The sequence below is a fragment of the Pteropus medius genome, unplaced genomic scaffold, assembly GCF_902729225.1.
Source record: "Pteropus medius unplaced genomic scaffold, Ma_sr-lr_union100, whole genome shotgun sequence".
Lineage (NCBI taxonomy): Eukaryota > Metazoa > Chordata > Mammalia > Chiroptera > Pteropodidae > Pteropus > Pteropus medius.
In genome coordinates this window covers 4,798,501-4,820,570 of record NW_024340695.1, presented here as the reverse complement: position 1 = coordinate 4,820,570, position 22,070 = coordinate 4,798,501, and the positions used below count along the sequence as shown (strand labels likewise).

The window sequence follows — 22,070 nt, the reverse complement described above, 5'->3', positions numbered from 1 at the left end:
CCAAATGTGAAATGCCTTTTCCTCACACCAGATATGCAGACTTAAGGTTCTTTGCTTTTATTATTTGTTTTCATTTTCTATGCTTTCTTCTGTTTCAAGACAATTTAATTCTAACTATATATTTGCCTGAAAAAGAATGCAGTATTTTATTAACTATTCAACAAGAGAAATGCAATCATAATTAGTCCTGTATTACACAGGAGCTCAATTATAACAGCCGCCACCAATGAGAGCAATTAAAAAAATGCAGCGTATCCAGACAATGGATTATAATTCAACCATAGAAATGAATGAAGTCCTGATACATACAACATGGATGAACTTTGAAAACATTATACTAAGTGAAAGAAGCCAGTCACAAAGACAACATATTGTATGATTACATTTATGTGAAATGTCCAGAATAATAAAATTCGTAGAGACAGAGGGTAATTTAGTGGTTGCCAGGGCTGGAGAAGGGAGGAATGGGGAGTGGCTTCTTAACAGGTTGAAATGATGAAGCTATTCTATAATTAGATAGTGGCAAGAGTTGCACAACTCTGTGAATATACTACAACCCACAGAATTATAAGCTTTAAGAGAGGTGAATTCTATAGTATGTGTATTATACCTGTCAACCGATGGTCATTGGAGTCAATTTGGGGTGCAGTGGAGAAGAAAACTTTATTCCATGCAGACAGCTCAATTGTGATATGGAATGGCTATGAGAATAGCATAGCTATGGTACAATTCAATTATGAAGTGGCACAGCTGTAGAATAGCATGGCTGTGAGGAAGCCCTAGGGTGAGGCAGCCATGGGGCTAGACTGCTCTGCTCTTCGGTGTCTTCAATGTTTCAGTTCCACCCAGGGAAACAGTCTATTGTGGAAAGGGAAAACTCACTCCCCAAGCTAGAGGGGAGCTGACTTGTATAGACAGAAATCCCTGCCTCTGGTCCCTGATTGGTCCATTCTCATGCAAATGAGGGCTGCAGATCTTCCTAATTTGATTGGTCCAAACGGCACTGTCCTGATTGGTCAGAATGGAGCTGCCTTGATTGGTCAGTAATGATGCCAAGGGGATATATGTGCAGCTACGATTGGCAGAGGGAAGTCTCAGTTTTACTAATTGAAATAGGATTCTAGGAACTCCTTTATAAGAACTGGCTCACATGGCAGGAACACAGTGCAGGAAGTCAGTTCAGTGCAGGCTTCTCCCTGAAGTAAAGTTTATATAAGAGCCCCTGTGTAGAAATTATTGCTCGAGTGTTTTTTAAATTTGATCCCAGTTAGCCACCAGGAGCCCTTCTAAGTAGGTATCTTCTTTCCTAGGGTGCACATATCTCAATAATGCTGTTATGTTAAAAAAAATTAATGAATGAAATTATAATTAAAACAAGAGAGCAACAGAATTGGGATCTTCTTGAAATACCACATGCCTTTCAGGTGTGAGAGCTGATGATGTGGGTCCACAGTCTGACATTTTTCCTCAACTTTTCAGGTGATGTGTTGATGTTACTCCAACTGAGTGAGGATACTGTAAACCTTGGCGTTAGATATACCTGGGTTCAAATCTCACCTACTTCTCATCCTGGCTGGAGTATCTTTTCTGTTTGTATTTTGGTCATCTACTGTTATGACTTAGCACCTTGTGGAATGTGAAAGTCACCACCAGATATGTGACCCCAGGCTGAATCTCTGAGGCTACTGGGGATTTATTTTCATGGTGAAGAATTGACGAGTTTCAGTCTTATACAGACCAGAAAACCTATGTTTCCCAACTTGCTGTGAGAGAATCCATCTTTCAGAGAGCAAGCTTAAATAATCCCACCTCCTGAGACTTCTCTATGAAATCAGATTGTCAATTTATCAGTTAGCAGCAAGGAATCCTATTCTTAGGGACTGAGGACATGAGCCTGTGTGACCCTACACACCCTGAGCCTATAATAAGGCAGCTTTTGAATTCGCAGAGAGAATAAACTATCCCACAGGCCTGTTTGGATTTTTTGTTTTAAAATGTTTTTGTTCATACGAGCCAGCATGTTACCCTTTGATTTTGTAGGCCTTCCATCTCTCAAGGTAGCTTCTGTTTGGATATGTGAAGGTAAATATCTACTGTCTTCTCCAAGTTCTGACAAGAACTTGCAATCATTCATTAACATCATAGAGTTCTGAGCTTATAGACATACAAGGTAGCTCCCTTGGTTTTCTTATCTATACAGAAAGCACCTCATAGGCTTGTTAGACAATAGTCTGATGCTTTGGGTTCCTTCTCCAAGAACCAGGCCCCAAGACAAGATTTGAGAGCATCAGTAAAGAAGCAGGGAAGTGAGACAGGAAGGGAAGGTTTTAACGAAGGGTACATTATGCATTATACTGGGGCCTGTGGAAGAGTGTGCAGGACACCCTCCTCAGACTGTCCCACCCAAGGAACAAATATGTTGGGTGTTTATTCACCAACTCATTATCTATTATTGGCTGAAGCTGCACCAGAGGCCTTACCCTCTGGCCTGGTCTATCTGAGCCAAGATGGTGTATCAGTCCCTGGAACAGTACAAACCAGGGCATGAAGTACAGAATCCATGGATTCGATTCACCTGGTATATGTAAATTTATCATCATCCACTTCTCAACCATTGTTTCCTATCTTGGTAAACAGCACTTCAGTCTGCCAGGGGCCTGGGCTAGAAGCAGGGATGCTTCATCCTCACATTCTCCACCCCTATTCTCATTATGCACATTAGAGGAGGCACCTAGGCCTGTTGATTCTGCCTTCCACATGCCTCTTAGACCACACACATCTCTCCATCCACAACCCTTCCTAAGATCCATCCACCATCATCTTGACCAGGATCCCTGCTTCCAGCTTTGTCAGTTGCATTTCCGAGGGCCTCTCCTCTCCATCCTGCTCCTGATGTTGTCAAGACAGGCTCCAGTGCTCTCACCACCATTTCCACCCTCTCGTTTCTCCCAACCTTCTGCTCCATTCAGCTCAACTAGACTCTTTCCTGCTTGTTCCCTGCCTCAGAGCCCTAAGTCATTGACTTGCTGTTCCCTCAACCTGGAACATCTTCTCCCTCAGTTTTGACCCTAAACTTTACCTCCTCCAATCCCTTCAGGTCTTACCTTAAATGACATCTCTACAAGAGGCTCTTTCCAAATCTCCAGACCAGGTTATTGTGCCTGGTTATTGTGCTTATTCCCTCAAGGCAGGCTTCTCCTTGTCTAGAGCACTGAGCATACTTTAGTCCTTGTTCAAAGAAGATCTTATTTCTGTACTGGGCTGAGCGTCCTGGCCAGATGGCCATCTGATCACCGCACTCCACTTTCAAGCTCAGCACAATGCCCATACACAGTTGGTGCCCACTAAATGCCTGTCAGGTGCATGCACAGAAGTGCCTAGTATATGCTTGCCATATGCTAGGCACTGGATACATGCCAACTTTCTTCCTTCTCTGGTTTTGGAGAAAGGAGTTCAAATTCTCTGTTTTGAAACTTTTACAAATGATGTTGCATTTGGGGTTGAGGCCACCTCTTCTCAGGGCCACAGTCCACTCTGGAGAGCTGGCTTTTGTCCCCCTGGAGCCTGACTCTCCAACCCTGGGGTGGTTTTTCACTTGTGCTGAGAGATGATTGTTATTACTTGGGTGTGGGGGTTATTTTCTGGTCAGATTTAGAAAGCCTCCAACATCCAGATTCATAGAAAAATGGTGCTTCAATTATCTTTAGATATTATTTTTAATAAAAATAAGCTATTATCTTTAAATAAGATCATAGTAGTTTGCTGATGTTTACTGCTGGCTTAAGTGTAAATACCTCCTAGATGAGAACAGAATGACAGCTCTTTGTGCCAAAGGAAGTTCTAGGAAATTGCTTGATGAAAGTCCAAACCTCATCACCAAAAGTATAGAATTACATTTTTTCCCCTATACAATATAAAGTTTCTGGCTGTAATAGCTTTTTTCTAAATGAAAGGTTTATTTATAAATCAGAAAAATCCACTAGTCTTCAATAACTTAGTCTGGCAGCTGAACTTTTAAATTACTCATCTCTCTAAGTAACTAAACAAGTAATTTATCTTGACTGTTAAAGAAGAAATTTTTTTTCATTAGTGAAGTTCTTGGCACACACAGTTGAGGATCCATGTGTAGCCTATATTATCAAAATATTATTAATTATTCATCAAGCACTTGTGGACTCCATGAATGATCTAGGACTCATCACCAGAATTGCAAAGATAGTTGAGCTTCTGTCTTACCTGGAGGAGTTCACAGACCAGTTGAGGCAAAACCCTGTCAAGGTGAGTCACAGAGGACCATGGTAGGTGGTGTCACAGAGGCCTGACCTGGATACTGCTCTATGATGTATGTGATATCTGAGCAAGGGCCATTTATGGAAGCTAATGGGAAGAGAGCAGAAGCAGGAGAGTGCGACAGACCCAGGTAGGCTCAGCACATGCAGAGGCCAGTTTAGAACAGACATTTGTCTCCATGAAAGTGAGAAGTTGGGCAGCCTGAATTAGTGCATGGGGCTGAGCTGAGTGGTCAGTGAGGTTGGAATGGGACATCAGGAGCAGTCTCAGCCTTGTAGTCCAACTTGAGTATGGATAATGGGCTGACATGAGCCTCTCAGGAGAGACATGATCAGAAGTCCTTGCATGATTTTCATATCAATGGACCTGGGGAGGGATTTGGCAAGTGTTCATGGACTCAAATATTGTTCATAATTGTTGTATAAAAATGAACCAGCAAGAATAAATTTGGAATATTTTTAATAAATATCTCTATTTTTGGTGTATTTGAAAAATTAGAAGTGGCTACATGGAAACGTATTGTGATTCTAGCACGGGTAGAGGCAGCAGGAGTCAGGAGCCAGCAGCTGCCCCTTCAGGCTGGTGGTGATGTACCCTGGGCCATCCTGCCTGTGTATCCTGCCTGGCCCTGGGGGCCCTAGGGACTCTTGATCTGAATACCCCTGAAAAAGGTTTTCTGAGTGGCCTAAATGTAAGGGATGTCTCTGAGGAAAAACAACAGAACTGGTGACTGGATATTATAGAAGGAAAGGAATAAAGAGTTAAGAATGGCTTTTGAACTTGGGAGATTAAAGGGATGGGCTCTGTGGAGAGTGATTTTGAACCTAGGTTCAATGGCAACAGAAGCACCAAGAATCAAATTCCAAACAAACTGAAAAATTAATAAAAAAAATGAGGAGGGAGAGGAGACCAATAATTCAACCCCCAGCCCTTCTCCCAACTCTCTTATTCTCCTCCACTCATTCTTCGTTATTATCTATTTTGGTGGGTTTTCTATTTCTGGGTGGCTCCTCTGCCTTTGAAGAAGTTCATAACTATTTTTCCTTAAACTATTTTTTAGAAACAGTTTCAGGTAAATCCTCACCTCTTTGACCTGAGTAACAACAGTAGTCAGGGCCAACTGTTGTTGTTGCCTTTACTTCCTTCTGGATGAGCCCTGACTCTGCCTCCAAATTCAGGAACCTCAGTCTCTCTGTGAATAAGCCACACTCAACTTGTGATACTTCAAAACACCCAAGCAAACAAGGCCACCAGTTGTCCTAACTCTCAGGGGACCCAAGTCAGTGTGCCCAGGTCATAGGGGCTGTTCAGTGAGTACTATGCATTTGGCCAGGAGTTCTTGGGCTTTTTGAAGATGACCTCAGGCCACACAGCCACCCCAGTGTTAGAAACTCAGTCTATAATTCATAAATATCCTTACCCAGGTGATCTCAGCTGAACATAGTCTTCTGGAAAGTGAGGGACCACACACAGGCTGGAAGAATGATTGTATTTGAGTGCACCTGCGTTCATAACCTTCTGCCTCCCTGAAACCTCCATGCAAGACCCCATTAGATAAAAGGAAAGTGCTCAGAGTGTGAAACAGTGCTTCCCAGCAGGGTCTCCAGGCATCTGTGCCCCTCAGGAAGGCCTCTGTTGTCTGGTATGACAGCAGCACTCAGTGGCTGGGTCTTCCAGCCACTGAAGTAGCTACTCAGGTTGCCTCTTTATGATTTGTTTGTGAGAGATGAAATACACAAAACACAGGAATCTTAATTAGTGCTCTCTTATTTCATGCCACCCTAGAGGTTCCCACAGGGTACCTAGCTGAGTATTAAAGAAGTACATTGTGCCTCAAGCCAGATCACCAGTGTTTACTGTGCTTTCTCTTGCACCCATTCCTCATGCTGTCCACAGATCTATCTATTCACAGTCCGCTCAAGAGTCTTTCTTTAACAATGCCCATTGTTTATTACAGTAAATGTTTTATCTGTACATTAGCATTCAAGACCCTCCGAACAAGACTTCTGCCCATTTTCAACTTTATCTCATATTTCTTCACTGCTAGAATTTTCCTAAACATTACCTATATACATCTGTGCCTCTTTGCCTTTGTTTCATGCTGTTTCCTCTGCCTGAAATATCTTTCTTATACATCTTCACCTGTCAGTTTTTTGAAAAACACTTTATTATAGAAATTTTCAAACATATATAAAAATAAAGAAAATTGTGTAAGATACCCCATGTACCAACTCCACTGATTATCAACAGATGGCCAATCTTGTTTTCTCTGTAACCTATCCACTTCTCCTCACTATACAGATGATTTTTTTAAAAATTTCAGATATCATACCATTTTATCTGTAAATATTTTAGTATGAAAATCTTAAAGTATGAAGCTCTTTTTAAATCTTCACCATATACTTTAAAAATTAAGAATACCTAAAATAAATTATAAGAACTCTTTAGTATCATCAACTATCAAGACAGTGCTCTAATTTCTCCAATGTCCTAATATATAAATGTATATGAATATATGTGTATAAGTATATAGGTACATTTCCATATAATATGTATGTATGAGTATATGTACATGTATATGTGTGTACATATATATGTATATATACTCATACATACCTATATACATATAAAAAAATTCAGTTTGTTTGAATTAGATCCAAATAAGATTAATATATATAATTAGTTACTAATGTCTTCTAAGTCTCTAATCTATAGAACCTTTCTCTATCTCACTCCCTCTAAGTTTCTTAATTCTTACAGATTCTGGGGATTTTTTGTAGAGTTGTCCACATTCTGGATTTTACCTGGTTGCAGACATATGATGTCATTTGACATGTTCTCTAAATTTTCTAAATTGTTATTTATAGTGAGAGATATGAATAAAATAAGGTTGTATTTTGTTTTGTTTTGTTTTGTTTTGTTTGGCAAGAAGACTTCATGGGAAATGGCATGAATTCTCATCAGAAGGCATTGTATTTATTCTTGTCATTCTAGTAGAAATTGACAACTACCAGCCCTAAGTAATATCTCTCTGGTGATTTTGATTATAGCTTATATTCATTCGGATTTCAAAAGATAACATTCCACCAGTTCTTTCATGTCAGCTTACCTACGGCCTTTAAACTTGAAGTTTAGTTTGACTAGATATAAAAGCCTTAACTCACATTTTATTGCCTTGAGTACCTTCAGTACATCACTCCATTGGCATCTGTTATAAAGCATTTTTGTTGACAAGTCCGACAACAATGGGATTTTCTTACTCTTTTGAGTGACACAGGCATTTTTTTCCTTGAATAACACCAAAGGTGTTTTACGTATCTTTGTTTTTTCTTTAAAGTTTAGCAGATTTACTATAATATATATCATGGTTGGTCATTCTGGGTCAGTTACTCCAGGCACGTATTGTACACTTTTACATTAATTCCAGGAAAGTTTTCTTTTCTTTTTTTAAATTAATTTATTTATATTTATGGTGATTTTCGTTAACTAAATCCAATAAGTTTCAGCTGTACACTTTAACAGTAAGACATATATATATTTACACTATGTGTTCACCTTCCATAGTTAGATTTCTTACTGTCACCACATATATGACCCCCTTTACCCGCTCTATCTCCCCCCTTACCCCTCACCCCTACCCTCTGGTAAACCACTAGTCTATAGTCCATGTCTGTAAGTCTCAGTTTGTATGTCCTGTTTCTTTGTTGCTTTTAGGTTTATATCCCACATATAAGTGATATCATGTGGTTTTGAACTTTTTCTGTGTGGCTTATTTCACTTAGCATGATTATTCTAGGTTTATCCATGTTGTCACAAATGGCATTATTTCATCTCTTTATATGGCTGAGTAATATTCCATTCTATATATGTACCACAGCTTCTATAGCCAATCATCAATCGTAGGACACTTTGGTTGTTTCCATGTCTTGGCAACTGTTAATAATGCTGTTATGAACATTGGTGTGCAAATATGTTTTCTGATATGGGTTTTCAAGTCTTTGGGGTAAATATCCAGTAGAGGGATTGCTGGATCATATGGTAGATTAAATCCTAGTTTTTTGAGGAAACTATACTATTTTCCATAGTGGCTGTACCAATTTGCAGTCCCACCAGCAGTGTATGAGGATTCCTATTTCTCCACATCCTCTCCAGCATTTGTTATTACTTATCCTGTTGATTATAGCTATTCTAACAGGTGTGAGAGGGTATCTCATTGTGGTTCTGCTTAGCATTTCCCTAATAGCTAACGATAATGAGCATCTTTTCAAATGTTAGTTGACTATTTATATGTCCTCTGGGGAGAAGTGTCTGTTCAGATCCTCTGGCCATTTTTTTATTGGATCATTTGCTTTTTTTGTTCTTACTGAGTTGTATGAGTTCTTCGTATATTTTGGATATTAGGCCCTTGTCAGTGGCATTGCATGCAAATATATTTTCCCATTCAGATAGTTGTCAATTTACCTTGTTGACAATTTCTTTTGCTGACAGAAGCTTTTTAGATTGTTGTAGTCCCATTCATTTATTTTTGCTTTTACTTCGCTTGCTTTTGAGATCAAATTCATAAAATCCTCTTTAAGTCCAAGGTCCTTGAGTTTTGTTCCTATGTTTTCTTCTATGCATTTTATTGTTTCAGGTCTTATTTACAGGTCCTTAATCCATTTTGAATTAATTTTGGTATGAGGTGATAGACAACACTCTAGTTTCATTCTTATATAGGTGGCTTTCCAATTTTACCAGCATCATTTATAGAAGAGGCTTTCCTTTTTCCACTATATGTTTTTGGCTTTTTTTGTTGAAAATTATTTGCCCACATAAATATGAGTTTCCTGCAGGACTCTCGATTCTGTTCCACTGATCTTTGTGTCTGTTTTTCTGCCAATACCATGCTGTTTCAATTACCGTTGCTTTGTAGTATAATTTGAAATTGGGCAGAGTGAGGCCTCCAGCCTCATTCTTTTTTCTCAGGATGGCTTTAGCAAGTCAGGGTCTTTGGTGCTTCCATACAAATCTGATGATTCTTTGTTCTATTTAAAAAAATGCCGATGGGATTTTAACGAGGAATGCGTTAAATCTGTATAATGCTTTAGGTAATATGGTCATTTTAACTATGTTGATTCTTCCAATCCAAGAACATGAAATATCTTTCCATTTTCCATTTCTTTGTATCTTCTTCAATTTCTTTTAATACGGTATTGTAGTTTTCATTATATAGGTCCTTCACATGTTTCGCTAAATTCATTCCTAGGTATTTTATTCTTTTTGTTGCAACTGCAAAGGAATTATTTTTTCAAACTTCTTTTTCTGACAGTTCATTATTAGAGTATAGAAACACTATGGATTTTTGAATGGCGATTTTGTGTCCAGAAACTTTACTGTATCTTTTTATTGTTTCTAGTAGAGTTCTCGTGGAATCTCTAGGATTTTCTATTTAGAGAATCATGTCATCCACAAATAGCGACAGTTTGACTTCTTTGTTTTCTATTTGGATGCCTTTTTTCTCTTTCTCTTACCTGATTGCACTCACTAGGACCTCTAATGTTATATTGAATAACAGTGGCAATAGTGGACAGCCTTGTTTGTTCCTGATCTTAGAGGGAACGTTGGCTAAGGGTTTGTCATATATAGCTTAAGTATAATGTTGGCTAAGGGTTTGTCATATATAGCTTAAGTATAATGTTGGCTAAGGGTTTGTCATATATAGCCTTTATTATGTTAAGGTACTTTCCTCGTATACCAATTTTTTAAGTGTTTTGATCATAAATAGATGCTGTATCTTGTCAAAGGCTTTTCTGCATCTATTGATATGATCATATGATTTTTTTTAATTTCTTTATGTGGTATATCACATTAATCGATTTGCATATATTGAACCATGCCTGAGCCCCTGGAATGAAACCCACTTGATTGTGGTGTATAATCTTTTTAATATGTTGCTGTATTTGGTTCACTAGTATCTTATTTAGGATTTTTGTATCTGTGTTCATGAGAGATATTGGTCTGTAGTTTTATTTTTTCATGTTATCCTTACCAAGTTTTGGTATCAAAGTAATATTGGCCTCATCAAGTGAGTTGGAAAGCATTGCCTCCTCTTCGATTTTTTGGAAGAGTTTGAGAATAGGTATTAAATCTTCTTTGAATGTGAAGCCATCTGGTCCTGGACTTTTACTTTTTGGTAGGTTTTTGATGATTATTTCAATGTACAGATTGCTGATCGGTCTATTTAGATTTTCCAGTACATCTTGATTCAGTCTAGGAAGATTGCGTCTTTCTAAGTACTGGTCAGTTTCTCTTAGGTGATTAAATTTGGTGTTATGTACTGTTTCATAGTATTCTTGAATGATCCTTTGCATTTCTGCGATGTCATTTGTAATTTCCCCTCAATCATCGCTGATTTTATTTGTGTCCTTTCTCTTTTTTCTTTAGTGAATCTAGCCAGGGGTTTGTCAGTTTTATTAACCTCAAAGAACCAGTTCTTTGTTCCATTTATTTTTTCTATTACTTTTTGTTTGTTTGTTTGTTCGTTTACCATATCATTTATTTCTGCTCTAAATTGATTATTTCTTTTCTACTGCTGACTTTAGGTTTCAATTTGTTCTTCCTTTTCTAGTTTTTTAAGATGAAGTATTAGGTTCTTTATTTGGGTTCGTAGTTCTTTTTGGAGATAGGCCTCTAATGATATGAGCTTTCCACTTTTGACTGTGTTTGCCATGTCTCAAAAGTTTTGTTATCTTGTAGTATCATTATCATTCATTTCTATGTATCTCTTGATCTCTCTTTTTATTTCTTCTCTGACTCAGTTATTCTTCAGTAGCATGTTGTTTAATCTCCATATATTTGTGCTTCTTCCTTTCTTTTTTGCAGTTGATCTCTAGTTTCAAAGCACTATGATCAGAGAATATGGTTGGTAAGATTTCAACCCTCTTATATTTGTTGAGACTATCTTTGTGTCCCAGTATGTGGTTGATTCTTGAGAATGTTCCAAGTGCACTAGAGAAGAATATATAGTGGCTGTTTGGGGATGGAAGGCTCTGTAAATTTCAATTATGCCCAGTTGGTGTAATGTGTCATTTAAGGATGTTATTTTCTTATTGATTTTCTGTTTAGATGATCTGTCCATATCCGACAGTGGGATATTTAGGTTCCCTCCTACAAGTGTTTTGGTCTGTTTCTCCTTTTAGTTCTCTTAGTAATTGCTTTACATATTCCCAGGATCCCTGATTGGAAGCATAGATATTAATAAGTGTTATGTCTTCTTTGTGCATGTTTCCGTTTATTATTATGAAGTATCTTTCTTTACCTTTTTTATTTTGAAGTCTATTTTGTCTGATATTTCTCTGAATGTCATTTGCTTGAAATATCATTTTCCACCCTTTCACATTGGTCTCTATTTGTCTTTGGAGCTGAGCTGTATCTCCTGGAGGCAGCATATGGTTAGGTTTTGTTTATTGATCCATTCTCCAGCTCTGAATTTTTATTGGTGAATTCAGTCCATTTACATTTAAGGTGATTATTAAAATATGAGGTGTTCTTATAGCCATTTATCTTTTGCTTTCTGGTAGCAGCAGTGTTTTCATTGCTTCCTTGGTCTTGTTTTTCTGCTTTCTTTATTTTGGTTGGCTTTTGCAGGTTTTCCCTCTGGTCCTTCTTGTTTTATGCTACGTACTTCAGTTCTGAATCTTTGGTGTGTGGTTATCATATGAAAAGGATAGTTGTATATACACAGTCATTCGTTTACTTCTGTATGTGCCTTATCTCCATTCCCCTTTGTGCATTTAGATCTTTGAATCCTTCCCTTTTCAGTCATTGTCCCAATTTGTCCCTATGTATGCTGAACATTCATTACTATCTTGCTCTAGCAATTCTCTTACTATTTTTTAAGCTTTTCATGCTCTGTTCTTAGTAAGGTTTGCAATCCTCTGATTCTATTTGCCTGATAGTCACCTTACTCCTAATTATGTATTATTTTTGTCATTTTGTTTTAGTTGAGCTGACCCTTTTCAATATTTCCTGTAGTGCAGGCCTCATAGTGGAGAAGTTCCTCAATTTTTGTATGTCTGGAAAGGTCTTAATTTCTCCTTCATATTTAAAGGAGAGCTTAGCTGGATACATTATTCTAGGCTGGTAGTTCCTTTCACTTAATAGTTTAACTATTTGATTCCATTCCTTTCTGGCTTGTAAGGTTTGCGCTGAGAAGTCCAATGATAATCTAATGGGTTTTCCTTTATAAGTTACCATTTTTTTCTCCTTGGCTGCCCTGAGAATTCTGTCTTTGTTGTTGATAGTTGATAATTTTAATACGATGTGTCTTGGAGAAGGCCTTTTTGGGTTGAGATAATTGGGTGTTATGTTGATTTCTTCAATTCCAAGCTCCAGCTCATTCCTTAGATTTGGGGAATTCTCATCAACTATTTGTCTGAAAATGCTTTATAGTCCCTGCTCCTTTTCCTCCCCATTTTGTTTTATATTTCCTCTCCTGATTGTATCTGCTATTTCTCTTTTATTATTTTTCATTCTTCATTTTCCCTCTTCTTCCTTCTGATTTATTTCTAGATTTCTGTCTTTGATATTACTAATATTTTCCTCCATTTGGTCAATTCTATTTCTCAAGCTTGCTATTTCATTTTTGAACTCTTGAAATGTGTGTGTGTGTGTGTGTGTGTGTGTGTGTGCGTGTGTGTGTGTTATCTCTAGAAGATCTATTCTGTTCTTTTTGAGGGTTTCAATCTCCTTGCTCTGCTCATCTAGGTGTTTTTTCAATTACTGAAATTGTTGATATGACTCATTTCTGATCTGAGTTTTTTTCAGAGGTACCATCCTAATTTTCTGTCATTTAAGTCACATATTTCTATGTCTGTAAGCATATTTTCTGTAGATTTTTCTCTTTCTTTCTGAGATGCCTTGTCATCTTGGTTGTTCGTGGTGTTTAATGCACTATTTCTCCACCTGGACATTAGTGGAAATGTATTTTGTTGTTTTTCCCAAGAGAAGATTTATTACATAAAGGTCTCTATTTAGCCTGCTGCAAAGATGCTTTTCTTGTGGTTTCTAGTAGGTGGCATCTAAGCCTCTTGGATCCCTGCTTTATATAAAGCCTTAATAATGCCTTTTTATTTTCTTGTAGATATTTCATCATGCTCGCTATCCTCAGTTTCAGTCCCTGTCAGTGTTAGCAACAGTTTCGGTACCATTTGCTCAGATTCCCCTGAGGCTCTGCAGTGTTTGGTCTCGGAGGACATGGGGGAGAGGCCCTCTTGTTTGGGGGTTGGGAGCTATGTCTCAGCCTCCATTTTTCAACCACTACTGGTAAAAATCAATTGCTGTTTCTCTGACTTCCTGCTTTTCTGCTTTCTGCCCTGATGACTGGGCCATGCCACCAGCTGCATGGAACTCACAACTCTCCCAAGCAGGGCTATTGCTGCACCTTCACCCTCCCCCTCCTCTTGCAGGGATCTCCAGCAGCTGTGAGAGGTAACTTCTTTGTTTCTCCCAGTCCATCATCCTACACCCAGTGTTCTGACCTGTGGTAGCTCTTATGTGCAGATCCCATGCTCAGACTTGCTGGTGTGCAGTTTGGGTGTTTTTTGTTGAATTTTAGATGTTCATCCTATTGTTGTTTCAAGGAGAAAGATCTGAGGATATCTCTCACTCTATCATGTTTCTCCAAAACAGGAAAGTTTTCTTAAATCATAGTTTTAGTATTTGCTCTTATTCATTATTTAACTTCTCTCAGATCTTCTTTTATATGCATATTGTGTTTTCTTTGTCTTTATCCATATTTTTCACTCTCTTTCCAAATATTTTTATGCATACAATGAAGGACACATCTTTAACATTACAATTTCATTCGTTTTGGTAATTGCGCACATCTTCATAGCCTCTATTCTTCCAAGGAATAGAGAGCATCTGCATTACTTTGGGAAGTTCCCTCATGCCCTTTCCACAAAATAGTCCTTCCCACTCTCAGTCAATCAATACTTTGATGGCTTCCACAATATAACATTTTTGTCTACTCTAAAATTTTAAATAAATTTATGTTCATTTTTTTTAATTTAAGATAATTTTCTATTTTCTATGTTCTATTTATTTTAAGGTATGATCCATTATGCTTATTCACTCTTCTATCCTTTCTAGTTTAGCTTTGATTTCTGAAATTACTTTCTCTTTCACTCCTAATTCTTTCCTGAGTTCTGTTCACATCTCTTTCTTTCCCCAGATTACATTGCTTCTGATTTTTCCCCAAAACTGGTTTATGTTGTTCTCTCACAATTTTTATCATCTCCTTTTAGCTAATTTTGAAACACTGGATTTCAGTTTTATGTTGACACGACTTTCTGGTATGTTTATGTCTAATTACTATTACAGTGGTTTATGTAATTGATTTCTTTTTCTTTGCTTCAACTTTTAATATTAGGAACTCATCATTTTATTTCCAGAAAGTACCTAACATAGTGCCTTGCAATAATGAGCAACTGATAAATATATATTTTATTGAACTGAAACCTAGCTGATTGTGATCAATGAGATTTTTTTTACTGCCTTGTGGTGTAAGCAATACTGATCTCATAAAATCCCAAGACTTGTGGGCCAAAATATACAGGGACCTTAAAACTCTTGCTCAACTTCTTTATTAACAATTCTATTTTCAAAAACAAGTTACCCAAGATCATACATTTATTTAGTAGGAAAACCGAGGCAAAATTCTTGATTTCCTGACAATTACTATAGTGTTCTTTGTATCATGACAATCTCAAAGTAAAGGAAAATGTTTTCTATGTAATATAAAATTTGTACAGATATTCCATACCTACTTTTTATCTTTGCTTTTCTTTCACAGTCTCTATCAGTTTTCTTACCTGTCTGATATTTACCCAAACTTGTGGGCAGGAGGGTTCTTCAAGTAGTGGTACAGAGAGCAAGAACTAGAAAAGGAAGAGTAGTGGGAGATCACACTCAGGAACAAGGAGGCCCCTTTATTTCTTCTCACCCCCCTCCCCCACCCCCGCCGCAACAGCCAGCAGTGGTAAAGCTGCAGGTAAAGCATGAATGGCCAGCGATGCACTTCAAACAGCTTCCTATTCTCAGACTTATACAGACTCAAAGACCACACCCAGAAGATGAAATTGGGAGCTTAGCTATTGGTGCAGCCTAGAAAGAGTTTGTCAACAAAAGGCAACATCATCCTAGGCAGAGCAGAAGATGTTCAAGCAGAAATAAACAATCAAATGAAAGGTTTTTCTCTTCGTAGTCACTGGTTTTGAATATCATAGACTGAAGGGAAAAATACAGAATAAACAAAGTATTATTTGTTATATAATATAACTGATAATATTGCATAATTATATATCTGTTGTAAAGAACCTTAGAAGGACAGCACAGTCACTGGGCAAGGTTCCAGAAAGCAATGGTGAGGAGACTGATGGATTACCCCAGCCAGTAGCGGTGCTGAGTCACTCTCTCCATTTTATCTCTGAGCTGCTGAACTCAGGCATGGAAGAAGGCTATTATCAGGTAGGAGTGCATGGAAGTAAACACAAAGGAAATGAATCAAAAGGAATTATGAAGTTAAGGACTATAGATGACAAGCCAGTCTATATTAAAAGAAATATTAAAAGATGCTGCAGTGACAAAAATAAAACTCTGCTAATATCAGTCCTTTTCATTCAGATGTAATCAAAACACATAATTTTCAAAATTGGAAAAATTTATTACAAGAAGAAAATGTTCTTTAAGAATTTAAATTGATATATTCATTTGAATATTTTTAAAACATAGTAAATAATCGGTTTTAAAATGAAGCCAACTTGTAAAACAGGCCAAAATTTTTGCTATAAACTATAGAATTGTGCCCTTAAACTTTAATGTGCAGAAAAATCACTTGTGATCATGTTAAAATATAGATTCTGATTCGGTAGTTGCGAGTGGTATACAAAATTCTGCATTTCTAACAAACTCCCAGGTAGTGATGATGCTTCTGGTTCTCAGCAGGCACATTGGGTGACAAATTATAGAGAGCATCTAAGAGAGCTAAACTGTGCTATAATAGCAGATTCACATTTGGGCCTTGTACAACTCAAGGAGATCACTAAGTAGGGATTATTCTAATCCCATAATACTTGATATTGTTTATTTCGACAAATGTTCACTGAGTACCTGCTATATACCAAGTGCTAGAAAGAGAAAGGTAGCACTGATTCTTTGGTCTTAAGGAGCTCCTGGGCAGAGGCTGGGGCTGGGGGATGGTGGAATGTTGACATTAGTAGCTGTCATTTTGGCAGAGAAAGATACAGCCAGAGCTATAAAAGAACTCATAGCACATGAACACATCAGAAAAAGGGGAGATTACTCTGGCTGAGCAAGAGCATTTGACTCCACTGAGGAGGCAAAATTTGAACAAATGCAACCAAATATCTTTTGTAAGATACTCACAACGGGTCTGGGTAGAAGGAGCTAAGTCTGAGAGAATGAACTAAACTTTAGGAAGATTATTCTAGTCTTGATAGTGCATCCAGCAGATTACAAACCAGATGAGGGGCCTAAGTTTGAGATCAATTCAGCAGCTTCTCTGTGGAAGGAGGAAGATTAGAGAAGTGGAGTGTTTGGACTGGAAATATCTCAATAAGAATATTATGCTAGCTTGGAAGATGATCAAACACAGAGATGATGGTTAAACACATGATATGCCTTGTGTGTTACAGGTGTTCACAAGATCTTGTTAAAATATTTTAATTAATGGTTTTAGTTCTCAGATTGTGAATGTGCCTCCAGAACTAAATACTTCTTAGTGCCAGTGTGTTTTTTGACACAATGTAACATTAATAATACCCACCAATTTCTCAGTACGTATACTGTAGTTTGACTCATTTGTCAACTCTATTAAAATGTTATTTTCCAATTAGTCACAAATGTGTTTTCTCTGTTTCCCCTCCTTTGATCAGTCTGAAATTGTAGATTCCTGTAGATACCATCGAATAAAGCAGTTATACTGTAAGAAGTTTCTTAAATCTCCTAGAAAGCCAGAGCACCCAAAGTCTCCAAGAGAGAATATTTTCCTTCATAATAGTTATTAACTTGCAAAAAGGAAAAACCTGAGGAAATTCATTCTTTATCTTCAAAAAATTTAAGCTTGGTTTCTTTTTTCTTCCCTTTCTTTCTTTCTTTCTTTCTTTCTTTCTTTCTTTCTTTCTTTCAACGTTTAAAACCATAGAAAAGAATACAATCTAGGAAGAAATAATTTAGAGGACTTATTATCTGCATCCCAAATGTGTAGATGTTTCTCTAAGTCAAACACCACAGAGGCAAGGAAATTTCTAGTCTGATATCTGTGGCTGTGTTGCAAGGCCAATAGGCATGTATGAGTGTTAAGCTAATTCTAATACCTATATTAGAATGTAATATTCTAGAATGTGCATGTGAGTATTTCCTCAGATGGGGGATTTTGTCCATATATAGTACTAATGGTATGGACCTTCTCTTCATTTATCTTCAAAATCTTTGTGGGATGTCATTCTAAACCCTTTTTCCCTTGGGTGTGTGGTTTTAGCTTGAATGAATAGTCATAGACCTGGGAAGACTCCACCCTTATTACAGATTTACAACCTTAATTTCCCTGTGGATTGTTCCAATGTTAATGTGATTGAGTTTCCCCATGACTCTCAGGATGTCTGCTGGCAATCGTATGTTTCTCTAGAGCTGCAGTAGTTCTAATTCCTGCAAAGTCTCCATTTAGAAACAGACTTTACAGAGATGCAAATAATCAATTTCTGGTTTACTTTGGCTTACTGCTCTGATAGAGCCTTTCTAAAATTGATGGAATAGATAGGACTGGAATATCATCTGACTCTCCTAGCTGACATTATCAGCTGACTAGTACACAACACAAGGGTCTGGATGATTAGCTCTTTTTTGGGTGTGATATTCTTTTCTCATCTCTGTTTCTATCTTCTCCAGGAGACATGAGTTCCATGAGGCAAATGTGACCCTGGAATCCTACCTTCTAGCGTTGTACCTGGTTGGGGAGAGAAAGCACCATGGATGGCATAATTGAACAGAATAGTGTGCTGGTGCACAGCAAAATCAGCGATGCTGGCACAAGGAATGGCTTAATTAACACCAGAAATTTCATGGCTGAGAGCAGAGATGGCCTGGTGTCTATTTACCCAGCACCCCAGTACCAGAGCTGCCGAGTGGTGGGCAGTGCAGCATCGGCCACCTTGGACGGCAGCAGGAACGAGACAGTCCAGCAACTGCTAGACCCCAACACCCTTCAGCAGTCAGTGGAATCCCACTACCGTCCCAACATCATACTCTACTCGGAAGGCATGCTGCACTCCTTGGGGGATGGCGTGGCTGCTGACTGCTGCGAAACCACCTTCATCGAGGACCGGTCACCCACCAAAGAGAGCCTGGAGTACCCCGATGGGAAGTTCATTGACCTCTCAGCTGAAGACATCAAAATCCACACCCTCTCCTATGATGTGGAAGAGGAAGAGGAATTCCAGGAGCTGGAGGTCAGAGGATGTGTTTGTCATAGGCCTTCGAGAATGGGGCAAAGGTTTTGGTGAGAACCCATGAGTGACTGGCAAAAGTGAGGGAATGAAACTAGTGTGTGATAATGCAGAAACTGAAACATTCTTGGTACCCTTTAACTCTTGAATATGTGTGGAAAATGAAAGGAATGAAGAGAAACTAGATCACCAAGACCTAGTGAGGGCTTAAGCAGGGATTCTGATCAGAAATGACCCAAAGTAATAGCTCTTAAGGTAGGGCCACAAGTGGATTTAAAGATTGTCAGCACTGGTAGGTCACTTGGGGATATCCAACAACATCCAAACCACAGGAGAGAGGGGTCATTGGCAAAAGCGAGCAAGGTGAGAGAGGGATATGTGGTCTTAGGACCACAGAAGACTAAAAGAGTATGTGTGAGACAATTTGGGAAGTATTTTTGCTGCAACATATGTGTGGTTTCCTTAATTTGGCATTCCAAAGTTTCTACTAAGGGATCACTGATATAGCTAAAACATGTTGGAAGAAATAGTAGAAATTAATAGCCTAAAGAGAAGATGAGTTGAATTATTCCAGGAGTCAATTCTTCAGTAGACTGGAGGGCAAAAAGGGTGTTTGGACTACATTCTCAGAAATGTGCATATTGGACACAGTATAGCATGGCACAGCAACCTCTGGTTATACAACTCATCCCTTCCCCTTCCATGCAGCCTCCCCACATGGAAGGGCAAGAGTGAGCTGCACAGATTTAAACAAAAGCCACATGTTTCTCAACTAGAAGGTGGGTACTCAAGCTTGAGGAAGTAATTTCACTTCTGTGAGAGTAGAAGGTATTCCTCCAGGATGTGAGTGGCAGAAAGAGAAGGTCCAGATTTTCAGTCAGTTTGGAGAAGAAAGACCTTCAGGAGGAAGTGTGTGGTCAAAGGGAATGAAGTCTGTATTTGGCTAAGGTAGGTAAAAATATTTTGCAGGTTAAAGGGAAATGTTAAGTGCAAAGGATGAAGGATCAGTGCTGGGGAGCTGTCTAAGGCAGACAAAGACATTCATCCAAGCATATGTGCAGAAGTTCTGGCCTTTGGTGAGAAGTCAGCATACTTCTTGTCTGAGAGAGAACGGAAGGGTAGAAAGAAGGTTAATGAACTAAAATGCTCTGGATTGTATAAAAACTTTTTAGTTTGATGTAGTCCCATTTGTTTATTTTTTCTTTTGTTTCTCTTGCCCAAGGAGATATATCTGAAAAGAAATTCCTGTTAGTAATATCAGAGAGTTTACTGCCTATGTTTTCTTCTAAAAGTTTTATGGTTTCAGGTCTTACATTTAAGTCTTAACCCATTTTGAGTCTATTCTTGTATACAATGTAAGAAGATGGTCCATCTTTTTTTTTTCCTTGTATCTGTCCAATTTTCCCAACATCATTTATTTAAGAGACAGTCTTATTCCATTGTATATTCTTACCTCCTTTATAATATATTAAGTGAGCGTATAGACATGAATTTGTTTCTGGGCTCTCTATTTTGTTCCATTGATCAATGTATCTGTTTTTATGCCAGTACCATGCTGTTTTTATTACTGTAGCCTTGTAGTATAGTTCGATATCAGGTAGTGTGATACCTCCAATTTTGTTCTTCTTTCTCAAGAATAGCCAAAGGAAACCATCAACAAAACAAAAAGACAACCGACTGTTTGGGAGCAGATATTCACTAATTATACATCTGATAAGGGGTTAATATCCAAAATTTATGTAGAAATTATACAAAAAAAGAAACAATCCTATTAAAAAATGGGCAGAAGACCTGAACAGATACTTCTCCAAAGAGGAAATACAGTTGGCTAACAGACATATGAAAAGATGCTCAAGGTCACTAATCATCATAGAAATGCAAGTTGAAACCACAATGAGATATCACCTCACACCTGTCAGCATGGCTATCATCAATAAATCAAAAAACGGCAAGTGATGGCAAAGATGTAGAGAAAAGGGTACCCTCATACATTGTTGGTGGGATTGCAAATTGGTACGGCCGCTATGGAAAACAGTATGGAGGTTTCTCAAAAAATTAAAAATGGATATACCTTTTGACCCAGCAATTGTCCTTCTAGATATTTATCCAAAGAAAACCAAAACAATAATTTGTAAAGATCTATGTACTCTAATATTCATGACAGCACAATTTACAATAGCCAAGATATGGAAGCAACCTAAATGCCCATCAACAGATGATTGGATAAAGAAATTATGCTTCATATATACAATGGAATATTACTCAGCCATTAAAAAAATGAAATCCTACCATTTGCAATGACATGGATGGATCTAGAGGTTATTATGCTGAGTGAAATAAGTCAGACAGATAAGATAAATACCATATGATTTCACTTACATGTGGAATCTAAGGAACAAAAAAGAAACAAACTAATCAAAAACAGACTCACAAATATAGTGGACAATTTGGTGATAGTTAGAGGGGAGGGGGCTTGGGGGACTAGGAGAATGGGGTGAAAGATTAAAGAAGTACAAATTAGTAGTTGATAGTTGGGCATGAGGATAGGGAGCTCAGCCTCAGCACAGGGAATGCAGTTAGGAATAATACGATGGCTAGGTGGAGGACCAGGGGAGGGAGGAAGCAATTGAGGGAATCATTTTATGAACAATGTATACGTCTAACCAATGTACTGTATACTTAAAACTAATTTAGATAAATAAATTTATTTTAAAAAAACGCTCTGGGTTGAAGAGGAAGGATATGAGAGCCCCATATTGGCTGAGGGTCCAGGGATCCCAAAGAGGCTTGGGGCCATAAGGAGATTGGAGACACTCAGAGCAGTGATGTAGAAGAAGTGACCGTTCTAGAAGAGACTGTTGAAGAAACTGCCAAGCTGCAGTGGGGGTCTGCGTGAAAATTTGTTCATGCCCAAGGCTCCAACATGTAACTATTGTTCAGCAGGTGAGGCTTTTAGCAAAGCAAACTCTGAGCTTCCTACCTGCAAGATGGGGAGGCTGGAGAAAGCAAGAAAGCAGAGGTTTGGAGTAGAATCAGACCCACACCCCCAAGGCCCCAGATTGGGTAGAAGGCCAGTGAAATCATGAAGAATTGATGGGTCAAGGCACCAGAAACGTCAGGATTGGAGTAACAGTGAAAACCAAAAGCAGCTGAAGAGAGTTAGAAGAGAATTTTAGAAATGGGGGTGGGGTGTGGAGTGATGTAGCAATTCCTATGAATGGAGTCAAAATTCAACTGACAAAGAATGGAGAGAAGTTGTTGGCATGAGAGAGGCTG

General features: G+C 38.2%; 1 protein-coding gene across 2 annotated transcripts in view; it reads left to right on the top strand.

Moving 5' to 3' along the window:
* The window catches only part of SYNDIG1 (synapse differentiation inducing 1), a 254,701-nt gene that overhangs the window by 79,095 nt on the left and 153,536 nt on the right, over nt 1-22,070 (top strand). The window contains exon 2 of one of the 2 annotated variants that reach the window (XM_039864680.1): nt 18,238-18,797. In XM_039864680.1, the coding sequence (XP_039720614.1) occupies nt 18,318-18,797 (480 nt within the window). In that variant the 5' untranslated portion in view covers nt 18,238-18,317. Of the gene's footprint in view, nt 1-18,103; nt 18,798-22,070 lie in introns of those variants that run through there. The other variant, XM_039864686.1, reaches the window with a different exon arrangement.